General features: G+C 39.3%; 5 protein-coding genes across 7 annotated transcripts; 2 read left to right on the forward strand and 3 right to left on the reverse strand.

Annotated features, from left to right (window-relative positions):
- The first annotated feature begins 244 nt into the window (after positions 1–244).
- LOC111598040 (WD repeat-containing protein 43) lies at positions 245–3,584 on the forward strand. 2 transcript variants are annotated; one of them, XM_023313078.2, is made up of 7 exons: positions 245–612; positions 673–1,199; positions 1,256–1,738; positions 1,792–1,920; positions 1,978–2,127; positions 3,204–3,301; positions 3,368–3,584. In XM_023313078.2, the coding sequence occupies exons 1-7, from the start codon at positions 307–309 to the stop codon at positions 3,565–3,567; spliced, it is 1,893 nt and encodes a 630-aa protein (XP_023168846.1). In that variant the 5' UTR covers positions 245–306; the 3' UTR covers positions 3,568–3,584. The 2 variants fall into 2 exon arrangements, with proteins under 2 accessions (XP_023168846.1, XP_023168845.1); XM_023313077.2 differs by having other exon boundaries at positions 247–612; positions 3,365–3,584.
- Positions 2,257–3,197, reverse strand: LOC111598042. Its single transcript, XM_023313079.2, has one exon. It carries the CDS (start codon positions 3,058–3,060, stop codon positions 2,296–2,298), a length of 765 nt encoding a protein of 254 aa, XP_023168847.1. The 5' UTR covers positions 3,061–3,197; the 3' UTR covers positions 2,257–2,295.
- A 144-nt stretch (positions 3,585–3,728) lies between the features above and the next one.
- LOC111598043 (glucose-6-phosphate isomerase) lies at positions 3,729–6,918 on the reverse strand. 2 transcript variants are annotated; one of them, XM_023313082.2, is made up of 6 exons: positions 6,596–6,918; positions 6,378–6,515; positions 5,060–5,642; positions 4,761–5,000; positions 4,164–4,692; positions 3,729–4,098 (listed from the first exon to the last, which is right to left on the reverse strand). In XM_023313082.2, the coding sequence occupies exons 2-6, from the start codon at positions 6,509–6,511 to the stop codon at positions 3,908–3,910; spliced, it is 1,677 nt and encodes a 558-aa protein (XP_023168850.2). In that variant the 5' UTR covers positions 6,512–6,515; positions 6,596–6,918; the 3' UTR covers positions 3,729–3,907. The 2 variants fall into 2 exon arrangements, with proteins under 2 accessions (XP_023168850.2, XP_023168848.2); XM_023313080.2 differs by having other exon boundaries at positions 6,568–6,918.
- Positions 6,919–7,185: 267 nt separating this feature from the next.
- Positions 7,186–10,527, forward strand: LOC111597946 (protein lines). The gene is made up of 2 exons (XM_023312908.2): positions 7,186–7,478; positions 7,731–10,527. The coding sequence occupies exon 2, from the start codon at positions 7,792–7,794 to the stop codon at positions 10,393–10,395; it is 2,604 nt and encodes an 867-aa protein (XP_023168676.2). The 5' UTR covers positions 7,186–7,478; positions 7,731–7,791; the 3' UTR covers positions 10,396–10,527.
- A 1,300-nt stretch (positions 10,528–11,827) lies between these two features.
- LOC111598037 lies at positions 11,828–12,031 on the reverse strand. The gene has a single exon (XM_023313066.2). The coding sequence runs from the start codon at positions 12,005–12,007 to the stop codon at positions 11,828–11,830; it is 180 nt and encodes a 59-aa protein (XP_023168834.2). The 5' UTR covers positions 12,008–12,031.
- Between the last annotated feature and the right edge of the window lie 1,327 nt (positions 12,032–13,358).

The raw sequence follows: 13,358 nt of genomic DNA on the forward strand, positions 1-13,358 counted from the left end.
ATGTTTTGTCACTGCAAAATAACTCGCCTAGTTGCATTCTAAATATTGTTTGTTATTAATTGACTTCAAAATGTATATATTATATTATTATATATTATATTTTTATTAAAGTTCAATTATTTATCAGAAGCTAGAAATTCAGATCAAAGAATATTTTCTTATATTTACACGAGTTTATGTTAATTTAAATAGTATTTATTATGTATTTTCCTATGGGAAAGAAAAGTACCAAGACACTTGCTCGGTTTTTGTGTTTTGTTAACCAACACTGGAGTTGGTGTTGTCTGTTCCAAACGATTTAAAGCGATGTCGCTGGTCAAGAAGCACGTGTTGGGATTCTCATCAAATGGTGGGAAACTTTTTGCATTAATTGATGAACACGGCACCCTACGAATATGGGACACTGAGTCGAATACATTAAAGCAGGAATACAAACCAAACTTTCAAATATCTGGCCATTGCACTGCCCTCACATGGATTACAATTAGTGCTCCGCGTCCAAAGAAGTCTCGCAAATCACTGCAAGTTAATTCTACACTAAACGATAAGCATTGTATAGCACTCGGCACGTCTAAGGGAACAGTTGTGCTCTATTCAGTGATAGAGGGGAAGGTATGTGCTTAACTCCTTTATATTTTAGAGCGTTTATTCAAAGTTTTGATGTGCCCTTAGATTGATCGAATTTTGGGAGGCGATAAACATGATGGATCAATCACATCCATTGCCTATGACAATGATGGACATCTATATACTGTTGGCACAGACGGTCGAGCGTTGGTGTGGTCCTTAGCCGAGGAGCGGTGCATTAACCAGTGGCCAGTTGGACCCGAAAATCCATTAAATGTAGTATTTTTGCCAAAGAGTCGAACTCTGGCCGTTGCCTCACGTCAATTGAAGATCTTTGATGTGGACAAGAAGGAGCTGGTAGAAACATGCATCGGGCATTCGGGCGAAATTAATGCAATCAATAGTTTTCACTGCAACAATAATGAATATGTCATAACGACAGCCAAAATGGAAAGGGTTATTTCGTTCTGGAAAATTGATAGAAAAGGCAGAAATAAGGCTTCAGTATGCACGCTGCTAATGGAGGATGTGGCACACAGTGTAGCGTGTGATGTGCACGATGATGGAGAATTGCGCGTAGCAAGTGTGACCCGCAATGGAAACATACACATTTACTTGCTCAATGCGGAGAGGTAAGTAGTTGATCTATAAAATGTTTATCTAATATTTATGCTTCGTTTTTTTACAGCCTCTCTGCTGAGAAATATATTAAACCAAAAGTTTCGCTGCAAATCGCTTCGGATGGCGCTGAGACTGTGGAACCGATTCATGCAATCGCTGCTTATTTTGTCAAAGATGCTCAACGGTCGCACGATATACTTTTTGGCTACGGCAGTCGTCAACTGCTACAGTTCGAACGTTACACTCCAAACTACGCTGAGAAACTGAATGTTATTGTACGCACCGCACCGAAGAAATTGTATATCAAGAACAAGCGTAATGAACCGGGCACAGAAGCTGCTCTGAAAGCTCAAACACCAATTGTTCGCACTAATGAGGTGGAGTACAATAGCGCCTTGCCCATGTCCAAAAAGAAGGTACAGAACGAGGTGCCTATGGAGGCAAGACTGCAGAACTTGTCGATCCAACCGACGAAGCTGCCGGGTGGCAAACTGCAAAGCCAGAGTAAGACGCAACTGCTGATGCAGGCGCTACACAGCCAGGATCAAACGTAAGCTATTGAGCTTTAGTTTAATAATTAACACTAATATCGTTTCCTTGAAGCATGTTGCAATCCGTGTTGGCTTCAAACGATGAGAAGACCGTTCAGTTAACACTCGATCGTTTACCCCTTGAATATATAGGCCCACTAATCAACGAGCTGTCCACGCTGCTCCAAGGCAAAGCGGCCAAGTGAGTAATGCATCTATATGAATTAAGTAATATGTATATGGAAATATTTTCTTGTAGTGTAATTTGTGCTCTACGCTGGCTGCAAACCCTGGCAACAACTCATACGAGTGTCATGATGTCTGAGAACAAGGAGGAACTGCGCGATAAGTTGGGCATTTGCCTCGGCATTGCGGAGCAACGTCTACATTGCATTACAGAAGCCCTGCAGTAAGTTTTACAATTCTCAATACTATATCGATGGTATAGAATCTTCAAGCCAAGCTAAGCTACGCTGAGAACTGTCGTTAAATGTTTTAAGATACCCCAATCAATCCCAGCAATTACATTAGTTTTTAAGAGAAATCTGTTTCTCGTTTAATACATATACGTGTAAATTCAACAATCTTTTTTGGGTTGAATATTATTCTTCGGCTTATCGACGCTGCCATGACGACACTCACAGATCTCCGCATAGAAACTTAGTTTGCTATGCAAGATGCTATCAATATAGAATCTTTGAAATGTATTTGTTGGTATCGCCCGTTCACCCAAAGCATAATATAGTGTGCGAAATCCTTCGAAGCGATATGTAATCATTACTGGATAATAACTTTGCATGATACTCGATACGGTGATGATGAACCGAACCTTGGCAACGGCCAAAGGATTGGGACAACGTTGAGTGGGTCGCGAGAAGTGAGCGTCGACAAAGTAAATAGTGCCTTTTAGAGCCACCTCGTGGTGCCGATTATTTGTAAGGACCACACATTTCGTATGTGGCGATAAGATCCATTTACCGATAAAGTCTCGGATCACAGCCAACACATTACTATACTCGAATTCACTAATCTTTAGCCATTGCTGAACGAAATCACTCGAGCCATCACTTAAATTAAACGAGGGTGAATTTACTCCAAGGACGTCGTTCATAAAATTTAAAAGTGTTATTGGATACTTGTAGCAAAAGAGCCCACGCGGATCTGACTCAATGATCTTAATTGCTGTACAGATGGTTGCATCAATCACATCGTAAAGTACTTGCATATCTGCATCATCGCCCAATGGCATATTGCACTGGGCAACCGAACGGAGAAGTTCATCGGCTTGGTTTAATTTTGCACTGATTTGTACATCAGGGGTCACTATATATGATGATGACATGGTGTCAATTTGTGTGGTAATTCTAATAGATAATTTTGTGGTATTTGTTAACTGCGCTGTTTTGAATATTATATTTACGTTCTATAAGAGTAGCTTATCAAGAATTGTTTGCTTAATATTTTATAAATTTTGTTGTATTTTAGAGTTTCTGGTCGAGTTAACTTGATTATAAATCAAATGAAACGAAATGCGGAAAACAAGTTGAATGCAAACAATGTTTTAGTTATAGACGAGGATCCAGGTAATGGGCTTATATTTAATTTACTATGCTTTATAATATTTAATGTAACAAATACGTTTCTAGAAGATGCCACGCAAGCGGGCGAAAACAATTGGAGCGATTTGGAGGAGGAGGCAGAAACCAGTAGAAACTACGCCCTGGATAATGATCAAATGGAAGCGGATGATGATTTGGCAGCTGATGAGGAGAACCTCATAGAGACACAGAATTCATCGGAAGATGATAATGATGAAGAGGGTACAGACACAGATGCCTCTGCGGGCTAAAAAAAAATAACCTTTCCCTCCCTCCTGCCCAAAACAATTAAATAAACTACAACAGCTTTGATTTCAAATACATTTTCTGTTTTACATTTCATGCAATCTTCTTTTTTAAACTTTTTTACATGTAATTTAGCTACATTTAACAACATATATATCTGTGTAATATAGTGTAACTACCGATAGTGAATTTTTGCCAATTTGCAAACAAATGCTTTATGTATATAATCCCAATATGCATGCAAATATAGTATAGTTTGAATTTTGTGCCAAAGAACAGAATTTCGTAGCGCGAGTATATAAATAAGTAAAAGACGTAATTGTCAATTTTTGGTATGCGCGTGGCTTACTTCCAGTTGGCCTTGATGAAATTGATTAAGCCATTTGTGGAGCCATCGTGGCTAGAGATCTCCTCGCAGTTGTCCAGCTCTGGTTCAATTGCCTTGGCCAACTGTTTGCCTAACTCGACGCCCCACTGATCGAACGAGTTTATGTCCCAAATGATGCCTTGCACAAAGATCTTGTGCTCATAGAGGGCTGAAAAGTGAATTCAGCATAAAGTTAGTCTAAAATTCGTAGGGCTTTCTCTACAGTTAACTTACCGATCAATGCACCTAGGGTGAAGGGTGATACTTTCTTGACCACAATCGAGTTGGTTGGGCGGTTGCCAAGGAACACCTTGTGTGGCAACAAGTTTTCCAGCTCGTTGCCGCACAGGCCCGCCGTGGTTAGCTCATTTTTGGCCTCATCGGCGGTCTTACCCATCATTAGGGCCTCCGTTTGAGCCAGGAAATTCGAGAGCAATATCTTATGATGTTTACCACCGGCAATGGGATTGTGCGTCTGTGCTGGTGCGATAAAATCGCAGGGAATCAAACGCGTGCCCTGATGTATGAGCTGATAGAAGGCATGTTGGCCATTTGTGCCTGGCTCGCCCCAAACAATTGGACCCGTATTATAGCTAACTTTCTTGCCCGATTTGCTAACAAATTTGCCATTGCTTTCCATGTCGCCCTGTTGGAAATATGCAGCAAATCGATGCATATACTGATCGTATGGCAGTAGGGCGTGCGTTTCGGCATTATAAAAATTGGAATACCAAACGCCAAGCAAAGCCAGAATAACGGGTGCCTACGAAATGTAAAAGTTCATTATGTTAATTTATATTTAATTACATGCCAGAGCCTTTGTTTACTCACATTTTTCGCCAGCGGTGCAGTGCGGAAATGATTATCCATATAGTGCGCGCCCTCGAGCAGCTGTTCAAAGTTCTCAAAACCAATGGACAAGCAAATGGACAAGCCAATGGCAGACCAGAGAGAGTAACGGCCGCCCACCCAATCCCAGAAGCCGAACATGTTGGCGCTGTCGATACCAAACGCAGTCACCTTTTCCTTGTTTGTGGACAGAGCCACAAAATGTTTGGCTACCGAATCCTCCTAGAAGCAAATTACATATATTAAAGATTTACACTATCTCAAAAAATATCTACACTCACATCCTTGGCATGCTCGAGCAACCAAGTCTTAGCCGAAGTGGCATTTGTGATCGTTTCTTGTGTTGTAAAGGTCTTGGACGCAATGATGAACAGCGTTGTCTCGTAGCTGACCTTTTTCAGTACCTCAGCCATGTGGGTGCCATCGATGTTCGAGACGAAATGCGAATGCAAGCCCTTGCCATAAGGTTTCAGCGCTTCGGTAACCATCAGTGGACCCAAATCGGAGCCACCGATGCCAATGTTAACCACATCGGTGATTTGTTTGCCGGTGCAGCCACGCCAAACGCCAGAGATGACCTTGTTGGTAAACTCCTTCATATGCGCCAACTCAGCGCGTACATCAGACATCACATCCTTTCCATCAAGCAGCACAGGTTCCGTGCCGCGATTACGCAACGCCGTATGCAAAACAGCACGATTTTCGGTAATGTTGATGTGCTGCCCGCTGAACATGGCATCACGAGCCACCTCAATACGTCGCGTCTTCGCCAATTCCAATAGCAAAGGCCACACTTCATCGTTCACACGATTCTTAGAGTAGTCCAACAGAATTTCACCATCGTTGGGCGTTGACAGTCGTAAACTAAATTGACCAAAAGAAAAATAAAACAAAAATTTATTATTAATTAATAAAAAGTAATTTGTTTGACCTTAACCAAGTTTAAATTGATATTGGATATGACAATGAAAAAAAGCGAAAGTTGAATATGAAATACACTAGCAAATAGTGAAGTTTATGGTAAAAATAATATCGAGGTCTGAATTGGATAATTCGAAACAACTACATGAGACATGTTTACTCTTCTTAAACCTAATATTTAAGATATTGCTTTCGAATATATTTAAAAAGATTTTGAAAATTTAGAAACTAAAAAACTCAGTAACAAACAAGCAGAGCTTTTTGGTTATATCAATCAATACACAAATAAATATATACATACATATGCATAGATGTTTGTTGTATCAATGTGTGTGTGTAACATATTTGATAACCATATCATAATACTCCTGCAAGGGTATAAAAGTCATTGATTTGACCTTACGCAAGGACAAAGATAATCAGATAACTCGCCGTAAATAAATATTAAGTATTTATTCGATTATCAAAAATGTTATAACATTATTTCTTATCAATTCTTAATTTCGTATAATTAACCAACACTTTTTTCATTTGAGGTCCAAAGCTTTGTGATTTGACCGCCCAATTAATACATTCAAATAAATATGTGTATATGTTTTTGCAGATATACGCACATATTCAATCTTATACATATGCATGTGTGCTTCTGTTGAAGTATAGATAATTGTAAAAACTCACCTGTATTTGGAGAAGCGCTTAGGATCGTTGATGAACAGATTCTTAATGACCAGATCCTTGTTGTGGGCGTCATAGAACTCCTGGAGTTTCTTGAAAATTGGCTCTTGATTAAGCGGAGGCAGTGTACCAGCCATTTTCCTTTCGAAGGTTTTGTTAACACACGTTGACACAAACAAAGACAAAACTCAACTGCTTAAGCAAAAGAGATGACACTTTACTTAAATGTGATTAAAACTGCGTCGATTTGACTACTGCACAAATTCTTTGATAATCGGTATTGGGCAGCACGGCCCACAGCGTAGCTCCACAAAAGCGCCGTTGTTATACTAATTGCCGATATGGTACCGCAATGGTAGTCCTTTTCACCCACCCGCCAGCTGGAAATGTGTGCAACTTCAATGTCAAATGAAAAACAAGTCGCGATGTTGCCACACTGCAAATATATCTCGGTACCAAAGGCAATTGTATTTGAGAAACTTAAACTGTTAAAATTTAAATTTTATTATTTTAGCATATATCAAAAGTATCGAAAAAGACATTTTATTTTTGTATAAAATAGAAAATACAAAATATTTGATATTTATGTTCTGTAAAAAAGTGGCAGCTCTGTTTCTACAGAACTACCAAATCGAATCATTTTAAATATTGCTATAGATGAGGGAAAAATATAAACAAAAAAACGATTAACCTCTGCAAAAATACTAATAATAATTATTATAAATAGTTTGCTTATATCTTATGTGCAGCATGATTTTAGGCAATGACATTTTTGAATAGAATCTTTTTCGAACAGTTGTCATGCACGTCGTAACGTGTGTGACTCCCTACTTCACTTGTTGGCCATTCAGTTGTAACGTGTTTGTTTAGGCACTGCACCAGCATATGAACAACCCAACACTACAAAAAGATGGCGACGCGCTCGCTACTTGTTAATTAACAGTGCCAGTTGTTATTTTTTTTATATTGCCCTTTAACTTTAATCGAACGAAATAAATAAAATGTAAACAACAAATACGCGAGACTTGCATGCAGAACAAAACCATAATGCACTGCGCCTGCAAAAACGAGAGTGAAGTGAAACAAATACAAAACACTACAAAGGTAAATTGAGCAACAAGTAGCCAAAAATGTTTAAATTAATGTGAGCCCAGAAAATGATAAATAATGACATTCCAAATGTTCAATTGCACGTTGCAAGTGGCTGGTGTACAATATATGTGTGCAAGTTGCAAAGAAAATTAAATGCACACGTAACCTTGTGAATACGCGTAATTCGGTGGCACTTGCAAAGGCATTGGCTTGGCTTGCATTTGAGTTTTTTATTAAAAAAATGAAATGCTCATTTATTTGCAGTGCACAATTTAACAATTGAAAAGGACGTCGGGTACGTCAACTGTAATAAACAAAACGCAACATGGACACGGAAACGGGCAGCACCACCAGCAGCAACAGCAGCAGCAGTAATTCAAGTAGCAGCAGCAGCAGCAGCAATGGAAATATTGTCTATGCCATCACAGATGTCTCCACAAATCATCTCAACGAACAGCCGCAAACGAAGCGACAGAAAATAGAGAAGCAAATACATTTAGTGGCTGCCAAATCACCGCCAGATATATTGGCGTCGGCGGCAGCGGATGTCATGGATGCCAATGGCAACAATAGGAGTCATCTGTTATCCTCATCGCTATCTTCGTCCTGTTCCACACACTCGCTGTCCAGCAGCACAAACAACTCGCCGACAACGACGCCAAGTAATTCGCGCGCCGCCTCCTATGCGCAGCTACTAGGCGGCGTACAACATTTAGTCAACAACATCTTGCCACAAAAGGGTAGCGAAGGCGTTGCCAAGGATGAGGTGGATCGAGCTGCGCAGCTAACCGAATTGCTAATGGCAACAAAGGAGTTGACACAGACAACGACCGGCAGCAGCAGCAATAGCAGCAGTAGCAACAACATATGCTCCTCCTCCTCCGCCTCGACCATTGACGATATGCTGGAGTTTGAGCAATCGCTAACGCGCCAATGTCTGTGCGGCGTCTCGGAGCGTACGTTAAGGAAACCCTTTCAATCGCACTACTCACACGACTCGAATGGTCAGAAGCGCATTGCCTATTTGCGTGAATGGCCTACCAACAAGCTGCTGCAGTTCCTCTCTAATTTGCAGCTGCTCTTCGACATTTACTTAAAGCAGAATGCGAAGGGCTTCATTTGTACACGGATTATGGATGTGTGCGATGCTTTAATACGCAACGATCATAAGCTGATCGATGAGATTATTGTACTGGCTGGCTATAACAATTCCTATGTGCAATTTTTGGCAGCGCGCGTCTTAGCCGCCTTTTTGGTTATTGCCAAACAGGAGCTGAACGACGAGTGGCTGCAAAAGATTGTTGATCAATTGTTCAACTATGATCTGCTCGATCAGACAGCTGTGCAAAAGATACACTTTAGCTTAGATATAATCAAACGGATTGTGGAATGGAAGGATGTGGAGCTGCATCCGCTGGATGATGAATATACGACGAGCAGTACGGCGGCCAGCACAGCTGCAGATACTTCCATTAGCTATATGCATTTCCCTGTGCAGGATCAGCCGCTGGCGAATAACTATTTTGCGTTACAATTTCGTGATGCAGTCGAGGCTGACGTGGACCACTACGACAATAGCCAGAGTACAACAACAACAACAACAAATAGCAGTAATTCACCCGCTAACTATATACCAGCAAATGGTTGCCATGTCGTTGCCCTTACCGATTCGGAGAGTTTCGATACAACGCATTTAAAATGCGTGACCATACAGAAGTTGGAGCATAAATGGCCAACGTTGGTGAAGCATATGTCGGAACTGATGGCGCCTGTGCATCAGGACAGTGCCGAGCATTGTGTACTCAACTTTCTGCAGCTGTGGGAGAACATAATTTCGGTTAAAGCGAATCTCTCGATAGATGAGACGCGGCCGTTCTATGCGCAGCTGGATAAATTTGAGCTGCTGCTCAATCAGAATCTGTCCTGCACGGTTTACAAGCAGATGCTCTGTCTATTCAATGAAGCGCTCTGCTATGGCTCCACGCTGGCGCTGCAGGACATGCTGCCGGAGGAGACATGCAGGCTGGCCCATCAGATTGTCTGCCATGTGCGCAGCTTACGCATACTCGAATCCTTGCCACGGCGCCAACCTGAAAACATTGTTGGACTCATTGGTTACAATGGTGCGCCGATTAATTATGTCCCTGGCACGCTACTCCTTCACAACGCGCTGCCGACACAGGAAGCGACGGAGGCTGCAGCGGCAGCAGCAGCCGCAGCAGCTGGTGGAGTAGGCCTCATCGAAATGGATAAGACTTTGCTGCAAAAGATGGTGCTACTGGTGCTGAAATCGATAGCGGTGACTGTTAAGGAAATACGGAGCGATTCATCTGATTCATCAATTGATTCAACCGATTACGATGCATTTCAGGATATACAGCTGATCGAACGATCGATAAGAGATGTCTTAAGTAAACTGGAAGCATTCATTAAGCAAACATTGGAGTTCCATCCGGAATGCCATTTTAGTAAAATACTAATACACCTCTTTGATGATCAGGATGATCATTTGATAGAGGCAATGGTTTGCACCTTGGATGTCACGTCGGGCATCTCGTTTCGGAATAATGCCTTTCCAGAGCTGGTCGCAATGCTGAATCCTGTATATACATTCCTTGAGTTTCTCAAAATGGCATCGAATAACTCCGATCTGTTGCTCGATTTGCTCGTCAGCAATGAGACCTGCTTTCTGCTGTATTTACTTCGATTGCTCAAATATATACGGATGAATTGGACGATGTTCGTGCATAGCTGTCATAGCTTTGGCATGGGCAACGCCATGCTGGACGAGGCGATGGGCGTGCTCATCCGTTTGCGTCTGCAAATATCCCGGCTCGTCTCTCGACAACTATATCCCTATGATATATCGCCAGTTCTCCGTTTGCTGGAGAGCTGCGAGAGCCTGTACGAAGGCAATGAGCTTAGTTAAAGATTAATCCTTAATCACACTTCCACAATTGCAATTAAAATACGTAATTTATTATTTTGTATTTAAATGAATAGCTGAAGATGAAGAAAATAACGAAAAACTAGCACAAAATTCAAGAAAGTTTTTGTAGATTTGTCACATAATTCTTAATCTAAGTTAGACTTTATGCTCTTCCTTTACTCGTACTCTAAAACAATGCATAGACTTTCTTTATGTTTCCCATCTCAATCTAAAAGCTAAGTTAATAAAAAATAGAATACTTTATATATATTTATATATATATATATGTATGTACATCAACTGGTTTTGAATACTTTTGATATTTGATTCCAAAAAAACGAGAAGAAAAGAAAAACAAAACACAAAAATGTTAGCCTAAGATTGTTTTAAATCTTGCCCTTAAGTAGATTATTAGCATATATATATAAATAGATCTATATGTTCTGGTAATACGGCTCATCTGTGCAATTGATTAAATGTGTGTATATTTGTATATCTTCATAATTGCATGGGCGTAGTTATAATGTAATTTCTATGTTTCAAAATGCCTTAATAATACTACACTTATTGATTAAAAGCAAAAACAAAAAACTGACAAAATATAATCTACAATTTATTTGAGGTGGAAAATAGATTTCAAGCAATGAGAGACTGGAATATATGTATGAAATGTGAACCTGCAACTTTAATATTATTTGTTAATATATATAATATATCAAATCATAGTTTTATTTATATTTATCAGATATGAAATATTTAGCATGCAAACTTTTTACTGAGAGACTCGAATATAAAACTATTTAATAATTTCCTTGAGCTTGAAGGGGTTCTGCTTCTGAGACTTAATGCTCAACATTTATATATATATATATATCAAATATTATTCATAAATTGCTTATTTAATATAGATTAAAAAGTTTTTATAATTAGTTTGAGACACGTAAGAATGTGGTTTGATTAGAGAACAAAAAACTTAAATACTTTTTATAGCTGTAGAGCTATGGAGCCGTATTGGGCGGTACTAAAATATTGCCTAAATTCGTTTCGAAGTTAAAAATTTCAAAAAGTTTTTGGTATATAGACTGGCCTATGAATTTGGCATAACATAACATTTATAACATTTTGTTATATATTCTATTAAAAGCTATAGAGCTCTTAAATTAGTTTTAGGGTGGGTCTCAAGTAACTCTGAAGTGTTTCATAAATTCGTTGAATACGTATTTCCATTCGTTTTTAAACTTTCAAGCACGAAGGTAGTCTTAAAATCTGCCAAATTTAATTAATGAAAAATAAAATTGTTTATTTTACATTAAGCTAAAATCAATTTTTCTTTAAGCTTTAAGTTGAACTTACAAATTTTTCGAACTACCCTCGCACATATATATATATATATATTTATATATATATATGTATATAGTGTAGTATCATTATTTTAGTGTCGATTTATCATGCGCACCCGCCTCTTCGGATCGGGTGTCTGGACACTGGGCGCTGTCGCGGGCAGAATCATATCGGCTACGGAGCCACGTCTGGCCAGTTCGGGATTCACTAGCGGAGACACCTGCACCACTTGATAGTTAATGCTGATGGGCACCGAAAGGCGACGACTCATACGCGGCTCTAGAATTGGGTGGGGAGAAAGATAAACTTAACTGGGTGTACATAATGGAAGCGATCCATTACCCAAATGGACATCGCCGGGTAGATGTTTGCCTATGGCTGGATGAATGGGTTTGCTGGGATAGGCTCGCTTCACCAGGTCCCTGGCTGTCTGCTCTTTAGCCTTATAACGATCCAGCGATATGGAACGTCCCTCTATAAATATGTTGTGTCTCGTTTGCAATGGAAGAACATCTTGTAAGAGAAAAGTTCGTATATAATATATATATATATATATATGTATATATGTATGCATATCAGATTTTGGTATTTAAAATAGAAGAATTAGAAAATAGGATAAATAAAACACAAATCTTGTGGTTAGATAATACTTTGTAAAATCATCACAGGAGTGCGGAAAAGAGTTTTATTTCACACAGTATATAGAATATATATACACATATATATAGGCACATAAACATACAAAGTCATTAACACTTAAAATTATATATATATATATAGTTATAGGAATCGAAGTACACATACATATAGAAATTGCAGATAAAGTTCAAGTGTAAAGGTATATAGCTTTTGAGACAGGATATGTTTTACATCGATAGCTCACAACATTTATTACAGTAAAAACTATTTGTATTTAGTTTGTTTTGATTTGTTCCCTAATTATGTAATATAACATATATGTAATTATGTAGATCCTCTTTAAAATTTTGGCAAACTTTTTGTTGAAATACCTTTTGAAGCGCGCCGATCTTGGTGATTGTGCCTTTGCTCCTTCTGCGCATAGGATTGTAGGGAGCAGCGACGAAGCCGTTTGTCCCCTTTGCTCTGCTGTGGACAAAACATATATTAATATAGAAAAATTTTAGGTTGGTAGTAGGGCCATTACCGTTTTATAATGCTGATTTATATCGGAAGCCGCTTTTAGCAGCAGATATATAAACACCAAGGCGAACAGATATATAATGGGCTCAGCTGTATTTGGTTTCTTATCCTTTTTTCTTTGCAATTCAGATTTTGATTGTTTGCCCGACGACTTAATTGACTTCATTTGCTGTTTACGTCTCTTAATAGTTGCTAACTGCTGCCCTTTGGAAACCTTGACATCCTTTAAAGTAAACTCTTCCTTGCTGAATACTTCAATTTCTCTGCATACTGGCTGCTCCTCCGGAACGATATCCTTTTCAATTGCGAGTAAATGGTGAAATTGGTTGTTGGCATTTTCTTGATTTAGCTTTAAGGCAGCAACTCCTGGCTTTAGGTAATAATTGTAGTTGTTTTGTACTCCCGCAATCATCAGATAAACTGTGCAAAGCACTATAATTATGCCAATAGGAACCACATGA

The sequence above is a fragment of the Drosophila hydei genome, unplaced genomic scaffold (genome assembly GCF_003285905.1).
Source record: "Drosophila hydei strain 15085-1641.00,03,60 unplaced genomic scaffold, DhydRS2 tig00008130-arrow-arrow-pilon, whole genome shotgun sequence".
In the NCBI taxonomy this organism is placed as follows: Eukaryota; Metazoa; Arthropoda; class Insecta; order Diptera; family Drosophilidae; genus Drosophila; species Drosophila hydei.

Excerpts from the sequence above, each read along its gene's own strand:
- LOC111597946 (XM_023312908.2), top strand. The coding sequence starts at position 7,792 with ATGGACACGGAAACGGGCAGCACCACCAGCAGCAACAGCAGCAGCAGT.
- LOC111598043 (XM_023313082.2), bottom strand. The coding sequence starts at position 6,511 with ATGGCTGGTACACTGCCTCCGCTTAATCAAGAGCCAATTTTCAAGAAA. Across the intron at positions 5,001-5,059 it reads TGCTCGAGCATGCCAAGGAT|GAGGATTCGGTAGCCAAACA; the intron begins GTGAGTGTAGAT and ends ATTTGCTTCTAG. Across the intron at positions 4,693-4,760 it reads CTGCACCGCTGGCGAAAAAT|GCACCCGTTATTCTGGCTTT; the intron begins GTGAGTAAACAA and ends TACATTTCGTAG.
- LOC111598037 (XM_023313066.2), bottom strand. The coding sequence starts at position 12,007 with ATGAGTCGTCGCCTTTCGGTGCCCATCAGCATTAACTATCAAGTGGTG.
- LOC111598042 (XM_023313079.2), bottom strand. The coding sequence starts at position 3,060 with ATGTCATCATCATATATAGTGACCCCTGATGTACAAATCAGTGCAAAA.
- LOC111598040 (XM_023313077.2), top strand. The coding sequence starts at position 307 with ATGTCGCTGGTCAAGAAGCACGTGTTGGGATTCTCATCAAATGGTGGG. Across the intron at positions 613-672 it reads ATTCAGTGATAGAGGGGAAG|ATTGATCGAATTTTGGGAGG; the intron begins GTATGTGCTTAA and ends ATGTGCCCTTAG. Across the intron at positions 3,302-3,364 it reads AGTTATAGACGAGGATCCAG|AAGATGCCACGCAAGCGGGC; the intron begins GTAATGGGCTTA and ends ATACGTTTCTAG.